Source organism: Frieseomelitta varia, unplaced genomic scaffold (genome assembly GCF_011392965.1).
Source record: "Frieseomelitta varia isolate USP_RPSP 00005682 unplaced genomic scaffold, Fvar_1.2 scaffold_773, whole genome shotgun sequence".
NCBI classification, from domain to species: domain Eukaryota; kingdom Metazoa; phylum Arthropoda; class Insecta; order Hymenoptera; family Apidae; genus Frieseomelitta; species Frieseomelitta varia.
In genome coordinates, this window is record NW_025110560.1 from 220,215 (window position 1) to 229,506 (window position 9,292).

At 34.4% G+C, this 9,292-nt stretch overlaps 3 protein-coding genes across 9 annotated transcripts in view; 1 reads left to right on the forward strand and 2 right to left on the reverse strand.

Annotated features, from left to right (window-relative positions):
* LOC122535805 (NAD(+) hydrolase sarm1) overlaps positions 1 to 3,522 on the forward strand; it is a 153,075-nt gene extending 149,553 nt beyond the window's left edge. For 6 of the 7 annotated variants that reach the window (XR_006308268.1, XR_006308266.1, XR_006308267.1 and 3 more), the window contains 5 exons: positions 117 to 2,114; positions 2,200 to 2,366; positions 2,593 to 2,802; positions 2,905 to 2,945; positions 3,384 to 3,482. Coding sequence is in view for 1 of the 7 variants with exons in the window: in XM_043667638.1 (XP_043523573.1) it covers positions 117 to 2,114; positions 2,200 to 2,366; positions 2,593 to 2,770 (2,343 nt within the window). In the remaining 6 variants the exon portion in view is untranslated. Of the gene's footprint in view, positions 1 to 116; positions 2,115 to 2,199; positions 2,367 to 2,592; positions 2,803 to 2,904; positions 2,946 to 3,383 lie in introns of all 7 variants that reach the window. The other variant, XM_043667638.1, reaches the window with a different exon arrangement.
* Positions 3,523 to 5,522: 2,000 nt separating this feature from the next.
* Positions 5,523 to 7,022, reverse strand: LOC122535812 (histone H3.3 type b-like). The gene is made up of 4 exons (XM_043667648.1): positions 6,466 to 7,022; positions 6,114 to 6,156; positions 5,844 to 6,004; positions 5,523 to 5,780 (listed from the first exon to the last, which is right to left on the reverse strand). Exons 1-4 carry the CDS (start codon positions 6,489 to 6,491, stop codon positions 5,609 to 5,611), a joined length of 402 nt encoding a protein of 133 aa, XP_043523583.1. The 5' UTR covers positions 6,492 to 7,022; the 3' UTR covers positions 5,523 to 5,608.
* A 12-nt stretch (positions 7,023 to 7,034) lies between these two features.
* LOC122535811 (myeloid differentiation primary response protein MyD88) lies at positions 7,035 to 9,170 on the reverse strand. Its single transcript, XM_043667647.1, has 6 exons — positions 8,583 to 9,170; positions 8,299 to 8,495; positions 8,131 to 8,226; positions 7,920 to 8,047; positions 7,685 to 7,853; positions 7,035 to 7,606 (listed from the first exon to the last, which is right to left on the reverse strand). The coding sequence occupies exons 1-6, from the start codon at positions 8,696 to 8,698 to the stop codon at positions 7,056 to 7,058; spliced, it is 1,257 nt and encodes a 418-aa protein (XP_043523582.1). The 5' UTR covers positions 8,699 to 9,170; the 3' UTR covers positions 7,035 to 7,055.
* Positions 9,171 to 9,292: the final 122 nt, after the last annotated feature.

The following is a 9,292-nucleotide window of genomic DNA, read 5'->3' on the forward strand; positions in this document are numbered from 1 at the left end:
GACATTATTAATATTAGCAATTTCACCTATTGCTTGTTTCCTAATAGAGTAAATAATTTTACATTCCTTTCGATAAGTACAAAAATTCTAAAAAGAATTGTCTTTCCCCACTTCAGAAGGCCATGGCAGCGCAACAACAACGACAAACAGTTACGTCGACCGGTATCTTCAACCACGAGAAGCACATCTCCACAGCTAGTTCACAATCGAGCATCACAATCGCCAAAGGGATCACTTCGAAATCTTCAATGATCAGCGCTGCGAGTGCTGTGAATCAACTGATGAATGGCATGAGGCCGGCCGAAGATGAACTCCTTTCCCTGCCTCTCGACGATCTGGATCTTCTGTGCTCGAAATCGAACCCCCAGGACGTCGACCGTGCCATCGCCAAATACTCCAATTTCCTAGACAGTTTTGTGGAACGTCTGAAAGCGAACGACTACAAAAACGGCAAGGCGCCGCTGTTGTTGAACAGAGTGAACGAAATAATCAGAAAAGCATGGGCAGTGCCGACTCATGGCCACGAATTAGGGTACAGTCTGTGTAACACCCTTCGAACAAGAGGCGGTCTTGATTTATTAATGTCCAACTGCGTGGCCAGCGACAAAGAACTGCAGTTTTCCTCGGCCAGATTGCTGGAACAATGTTTAACCACGGAGAACAGAGCACACGTGGTGGAACACGGTTTGGAGAAAGTTGTGAACGTTGCCTGTGTATGCACAAAGAATGCTAACTCAGTCGACCACTCCAGAGTGGGCACCGGAATCTTGGAACATCTGTTCAAGCACAGCGAGGGGACTTGTAGCGATGTGATCAGGCTAGGCGGTTTGGACGCTGTCCTATTTGAATGCAGAAAGAATGACGTTGAAACGTTAAGACACTGTGCCGGTGCCTTGGCCAATCTGTCTCTGTATGGTGGTGCAGAGAATCAGGAAGCAATGATCAAAAGGAAAGTGCCTATGTGGCTGTTTCCATTAGCTTTCCACAATGACGATAACATTAAGTACTACGCCTGTCTGGCGATCGCTGTATTAGTAGCCAATAAGGAAATAGAAGCAGCAGTGTTGAAGTCTGGTACGCTGGACCTGGTCGAGCCGTTTGTAACCTCACACAATCCTTATGAATTCGCCAAGTCGAATCTAGCTCATGCACATGGTCAGAGTAAAAATTGGCTCGAGAGGTTGGTGCCAGTATTAAGTTCAAAGAGAGAGGAAGCCAGGAACTTGGCTGCTTTTCATTTTTGTATGGAGGCTGGTATCAAGAAACAGCAGGGCAACACTGAGATCTTCCGCGCGATAGGTGCCATCGAACCGTTAAAGAAAGTAGCTAGTTGCCCAAACGCGATAGCATCTAAATACGCGGCGCAGGCGTTGCGATTGATCGGAGAGGAGATCCCTCATAAACTCAGCCAACAGGTGCCACTTTGGTCTACAGAGGATGTCAGGGAGTGGGTAAAACAAATTGGATTCGCGGAATGCGCGCAGAATTTCGTGGAAAGTAGGGTAGACGGTGATCTGTTGTTACAACTGACGGAAGAGAATCTCAAGGAAGACATTGGTCTGACAAATGGTATCAAACGGCGAAGGTTTACTAGGGAGTTGCAGAATTTGAAGAAGATGGCTGACTATAGTAGTAGAGACACGGGGAACTTGAATAGCTTTTTGCAATCTATCGGCCAGGAGTTCTCAATCTACACGTACAGTATGCTCAACGCTGGCGTTGACAAAGACTCTATCAGGAATCTCTCTGAGGACCAATTATTGACAGAATGTGGTATCGCGAATAGTATCCATAGGCTGAGGATATTGGACGCTATTAAGAACATGCAGCACAATCAGTTGGGCTCTTCGGAGGATGAGTCGCCAGACAAATCTTTGGATGTATTTGTTAGTTACAGAAGATCAAATGGATCTCAATTGGCCAGTCTGTTGAAAGTCCATTTACAACTAAGAGGTTTTTCTGTCTTCATTGACGTCGAAAGGTTAGAAGCTGGTAAATTTGACAATAATCTGCTACAAAGCATCAGACAGGCAAAACACTTCCTCCTTGTGTTAACGCCCAAGGCTTTGGAAAGGTGTATACAAGACAGTGAATGCAAAGACTGGGTTCATAGGGTAAGTTGTTGATCCAGCTTATAAAATGGAATATCTGTGGATATTGTTAGAAAAATATCTAATGCGACATTAATGGTGTTTACAGGAGATTGTAGCAGCTCTACAGTCGCAGTGTAATATAATTCCAATCATAGACAACTTCCAGTGGCCAGAGCCTGAGGAACTTCCTGAAGACATGCGAGCAGTTTGCCATTTCAATGGTGTACGATGGATCCACGATTACCAAGACGCCTGCGTAGACAAACTAGAAAGGTAAACGTGAAAATTTATGGTGACTCATAAAAGTTTAAAAAACACATCTATTTTACTGACGCCTCCAAAATGAAATCCTTCATGTTTAAAATAACAAATCGTTACATTTTAGAAATAACAAACTTTCTTTACTGTAAATAACTTGCTTTCTTTTTCATTGCGTCGTTTGCAATTCCATCCTGAACGTGTGCTGAAGATTTTCTTCAAATAAAAATTTGATTTTCAGGTTTATGCGAGGTGAAATACCAGTCAGATCAGACATCCCGAGAAGCATCGCGCCCAAGGACGTGACGCAACCAAACACACCGAGTAATACGAACATTCGACAACCACCGAGTTACCAGCGCATGCACAGCAATGAAAGTAGAGGCAGTGATAAAGATTCGACAGGAGGGCGAGATTGACTAGAAGGCCCGCCCACAGCCATACCGAGCAGGTATCTATTCCTTTCACAGAAATGAGATCCACCCAGAAAATTAAACTTTTACTAGAATTTAGGTTGTAACAATTCTAACACTTTTTTTTTATTTCTATGCAGCCAGGATTAACAATTGCGCTAAAGCAATCAGTCATGTCTAGGTCAGTCGAGGTTTTATTTTACATTTATGTTTTAATCGGTGTCTTACCGGCTTGTTTCCGACATAGTCTGCTTATTTTATGTTATTATTGTGTATTGTAATTTTTATTATTTACATAGCAATAAAGTGTATTTCACGTTTAAATGTATTCGATCTTAGAACGATTTCCTTGCAATACATCATTAAAATTATATTCATATGAATATATGTTCATATTATGAATATTGATAATGTTAAAAAAATCATTCTAAGATATGTTTAGTGATATATGTCCAATGCAAAAACGGAGCGATGTTTCATATATGTCAACCTTCTACCTTGAAATAATAAAACTAGGAATATATGCTGCATGATTGTTGTACTCGTGACTGTATACAAATTGTATTTATTTAGCGATTCACAAAACTAGAATCCACTACTATTTTTATTCATATTGTAGGCTTAGAAAATCGTCAAGTCCGTCCCGTTGGTTAATGGGTTTACCGCCTACGTCTCCGCGATTGAAATTCACCCATGCACAGTCTGGAGGAAGTCCAATGCCACGAAGACCTCCACGGCATCCTCCTTCTCCATCCAGCAGATCTCGTTCGTTGGAACTGCTCGATCAAGATGAAGAGAAATCGATCTCTCCTGTTAAAGAGCCAGAAGTACAGGCGAGACCAAGATCGAGAAGCTTGGACGGCTTGTTAGATGAAGATGGTATAGTGCCAGAAATGAAGACTGAAGAATTACTGAAGCCGGACAACGAGAGTAAAATTGACTCTAGGATGTTTCTGGAAGCTTTAGATAAACTTTCCGATACTAAAGTAAAGGACAGTCTTTCTCAAGTTGTACCGGAAAAGGCAGAAAGCAACGTAGAAGAAGGAACAATTGTTAAACTTCATTCTGACAAGTCTGACGAACAAGGGGCAAAGTCGAACGAGAATCAAAATCCAATACCAGTTCCTAGGCAGCGATTGAAAACAGTTACAGAAACGAAATCGGAGCCGGTTGATATTGTAGAGCGAGAAGAGGTGCAAAAGTCGTCGAGTTTCGAGATGAACAGCGGCAAAGAGGGACAAAATGTACCAACTCGACCGCCCAAACCAAATCGATTCGTAAGTGTAGATACAGCGTTGTCATCTGTGATTCCGAGCCTAGAAGACGAGAAGAACTCCCAGGCTTGTTCAGAGAATGTTGATTCCTGTGATAGTAACACAGAATTAAAGGAACGATTGGTGGTAACGGGAAGCGATAAGTTGACACTGCTCAAAGCAAAGAGTTGTGGCGCGGGGTTAGATTCTGACGAAAGCATTTCGTCAAACGAATACAAGTCACGGGAGCAGGGTTCCTTGCTCTCGCTTCCGACAGGAGCCGAACCGAAGCGAAAAAAGAACTTTATGGATAAATGTGTGAACAAGATGCGATCTTTCATGAGGAAATGACTTTTGTCAAATTACGACGGCACGCAAAGACTTGTTATTTAATTTTGTGACAATTAATTGTAATATATAAACATATTGGTGATCGAGCTGCACGACGTTTGTCATATGTATTCGCTCGTTCAAACTGTTTTCCTATTCTGTATTACAGAATCGCCTCGGTATTTCAGTATTTCCTTTCCTTATCTTTTTTTATCTCACAATCACGTATTGTGTAATGGATGTACATATTTAGGATGTTGGTAAAAAAGAAGGAAAAAAGAAAAAAAATAATGTAAAGTTCTTCGGAAGTCAAATCATTACTAATGTAAGTGTATATGAGTATATACGATACTTAAGAAATGTACAGTGAGTAATGGAATGATCATGGAGCGCCGTCATGGTAAAGTTACGAATTATTGTAACTTTGACTTTGTACAATGACAGGCAGCATAAAAATGTAATTAATGTTGTGCCTATTACAAAGTGTCTTTTTAGATATTCAAGATTAGGAGATATGAAATTTTTCTCAAATATACACACACAAAAATATAAAAGGGTAGCCTGTTCCTTCAGGTGGCTCTTATATTTCCTTATCAAATTGTATTATAGATATACATATATTATAAATGCGTAAATAGGTAGTATTGTTATTTGTAATACTATATTTTTTAGTTGGTTTTTTTTAGTATACCGTAATATAATGTTCCACTTGTAACATGTGTTGCGAGTGACGGCAGCTAACCCGTACGAAGTAACAGAAGAAATTTTAACGTAACAACCGGTTATATTATATTTTATTGTTTCATAAGCGTTTTTACTCTATCACGTTTAATTGATGTTATCTTACATACGTAGAAAGTTCGAACAAAATCCGTACGAAATGAACCTTATGAAACTTCGATATGCACTATTCTAAGATCCTGCCTAACAATCGAGAAATGTATATTTTACCAAAGTTTCGTAAAGTAAACAAGAATTTTATCAAAAGTTCTGTTTTCCATGTAATAAATTTTATTGAACAAACTATTAAAGTATAATTTTTTTATCAGTGGTACATTCTATAGTTAATTATACAATTCAATGATGTATTATTAGCATATGTACAATTAATATGTATATTATTATTATTATACAACAAGAGAAAGATATTAATAACATTCATTAAAGATGAAGAATTATTAAATCTTAGTAAAATAAAACATTTGTTGCCCTTTAATTTAGAACTATTAAAATATTTTAAATGCATTAGAATGAAATTACTTCATCTATTTATAATATCGTCTCTTCCTCTGAGTCGTCTCATTAAAATCATATCTCGAACTTGAAGAGTCACACGATTTGCGTGTTGCGTCAATAGTATACAATCCTCAAAGAACTGAACTATATAGGCTTCAGTAGCCTCTTGCAATGCTTGGAGTGCAGAGGCTTGTATTCTATTGTAAAATTATATAAATTATATATGCTTGTTTTTAAGATTCAAATATTTGAAATTTTACCTGTTTATTCCACTTCTAGGAAACAAGTCTATCATAATATCTCTAACTAAACGAGTGAACGGTAATTTCGGTATAAGCAAGTTTACACTTTTTCTGTAATGTCGAATTTCGCGTAGAGCATGCGACTTTCGAAATCCACGTTTGTTTACTAAAACGTGAGTCTAAAAAAGAAATGTATAGTGATTAATAATAACATTCTGTACGAGCAACTAATTTATTTAAGTAGTGTACTGAAATTAGAAACGTTTAACTTCTTCAAAATGTACTTACTTCGGATTTTTTGCTTTGTGATGCTCGCGAATTGTTAAGTGATCTAAAATAATAATTTCACAAGTATTTTTCACGAATATGTATTAAATGTTAAAAAAACAATAGTAACGTTAACATTTCATATACAAATTTGGTTATAATAACATCAGGATACATTACGTGAATCTCACGCGTTTGAAAATGACAGATTCAAATTGGCGTTCAATATAGTAATTTTCTCGAGGATTAAATTTATAAAGATTATCGTAAATGATTTCTAGTACTCTAGTTTCATTAAAAATATCATTATTTAATATATTAATTCACGTATAATGTCTCTACTGTTAGTCATATAATATATGTGTAAACTAACCTCGTATCACGTTTTCGGCGTACCATTTTTAATACTTAAGTCTATCTAAATTGTAATGTATATATGTTTTGAATACTTCTTATTATCACTTTGTCAGTTTACACATAATTTAAATAAAATATTAAGTTATAAAAAAACAAAAAACACAATTAGAAACAATCTCGGTCAATGGCGCCAAAATGTGATACATGTATACATGTATGTACATATATTTGGCGGGAATCTGAGGCAATATTCAATAGCTCATAATTAGATGGATTTGAAGTAACAAAGCCATCCAATTTGTTTGTAATACTCTATAAAATATACAAGTGTATGTTTTGGTTATTAACTGTGTTTAATAATAATATAAAAGATACATAGACCAATGTATGGAGCTCCATGTGTAAACACAAGGCAAGAACATAAATGTGCAACAGGTAGTATATCTATATACAGATAAATCAATGAATCTAAAAAATAATCAATTTCGCATAAGAAAAATAACATTTTATCAGACTTAACAAGTATATATTTTATTATTAAAATATAGTGTGATTGTATTTTATTTTTTATATATTGAACAAAAATATCAACAATTAATATCTTTTTTATGACTTAACAAGTATTTTTTTCAAATGCGCCTTTTTTACATATTTATCTATAAATTTTATTTTACTCCTTTTTTCTATTGATTCTGTGGATGTACTCAATAGATCTAAATCTTCAATAGATGGTAAACTAATTGTCTCTGTGATTGTTCCATCTTCTTTTTTATTATTTTCTCCTTTTATGGACAGTTTCTTTTTTGTCCATTGTAAAAATTGATTGTACTTTTTGTTATCTTTGTATACATTATTAAATTCAGGAGGATTTGAATTCTTTATATTAAATGTTTCTTTACTATTTTGTAATTCAAGCGTTTGTACTTCTAAAGACTCTACATGTTTAATATCTACTTCAATTTCATTATTTATATCTTTTGCAAGAAGAGCATTAGCATTTCCTTTTACTTTATTTGCAACTTGTACAGAGTCTTTTAATTTTTCCCAGAAATCGTACAAACCAATTCTATTATAATCTAATACAAACATGTATCTTAGCTGTGGTGGCAATTTGCATATTTCATACAAACATGGTATGATCTTCCTTTGTTGTTTGTCTAATTAAAACAAACATTACAATATAAAATTCAAATTATATAATTTATATTATTTAATACGTTGATATTAATGCTTACCGATACCCAATGCTTGAGCATAATTCAAAAAGAATTTATTTGCTGGGCTTTTCAGAAAATTGGATGATATTATAACAATCAGTCTGTTACAACGTTCTGATATTAGAGTCATTATAGCTTCATGTTCAAATGTGACTCCAGCAATTAAATCACGATCTTTTACACAAAGCTGAAAGATATATTTCATTTATATCTTATCATCTTTTTATACAAAATATTAGTTTTACTTTTTTACCTTCAAGTTATATTTATTTTCCAATTTGTTCAACATTTCAGTGGCCCAATTAACATCTTCATCAGCATACAATAAAAACGCATCATAATACTGATTTTCCAAGCCTTGTCTTAGTCTATGAAGATCATCTGTTAAAAAATAATAATCTTAATAACTTTTGACTTCTTATCATACAACATACAACAGTCACTATATTTTATGTATTACTTGCCTACAGTAAGAACTTTTTCATCAATGTCATTTGAGATTATTTCAGCTGATGTCTGAGACTTTTGCAATTGTTCTAAATATTTTTCACCATCTCCCTCTGTGATATAAAAGAAAATAATTTAGACTTAAAATAAAATATATTTAATTACATGTTATGGTTAGTACAAACCAAAAAGTTTTGATGTATCATCTAAGATATCCCATCTTTCGATTTCTTCCAAAGCAATTTGCAAATCTTTAAGTGTAACATCTTTCTCTTTCTGTTGCCAAGTTGTTAAAATATAAGTAGTTGGATCTGGATGTGATGTTAATAATGGCATTATTTCTCCGCTTAATTTGCAAAAATGTGCAAGACCTCGCCAATCTCTAAAAGTTAAAAAATAGATGAGAATTGTTAATTACTAGAAGTCAAATAAAAAAAAAGTGTAAGAAATTTATCAGAATGTAAATTACCTAGGTAATCCATTTTCAGAAGGTAAAATTTTCGGAGGATTTAATAATGACGAAATAGCATATTTACTTTCGATGGACAAAGCAACAAGTGGTACTGTCGATAGATCAATTGTCATTTTTTGTCATAACCTAACCTCCAATTATTTCTACCAAAATTATTTTATTTGATACTATCAAGTACCTGTTTTATTCCACGTACGTTAAATTCTGATAATGAAGGAAATCCGAGAACGTATTAAGAAATAAATCGAACTTTTTAACATTAAATTAATGTTTCTCATCGCGCTGTCACTTACGACAAATAAAAACATTTTGACACATGAATCATTTATGATACATTTATCAAGTAATACTTTTCATTCTGCGTATTTCATTATTTGATGTCCTATTTAATTTTTCTCTTTACTGTTAACGCAATTTTAATATAAGATACTATATTGCCCGTATGTTTATTTCGAAATGGATTTCTAAGAATCCACAAAACTTCTATAACTAATGAAAGTTTGACCTTCAATAAATACTTTAAAAAAAATTTATCTACATGTCAGACATTCTGTCACGTTGAATTTTATAAAAATTAAACAACTATATGAGAATCTTTGAAAAACATTTACATATTTATTTAATGTCAAAATAGACGGAATTTATTTATTCAGCGATGCAATAGTGAAACTGTTGCATCTAAAACATAATGAGTAGAAGTTAATAAT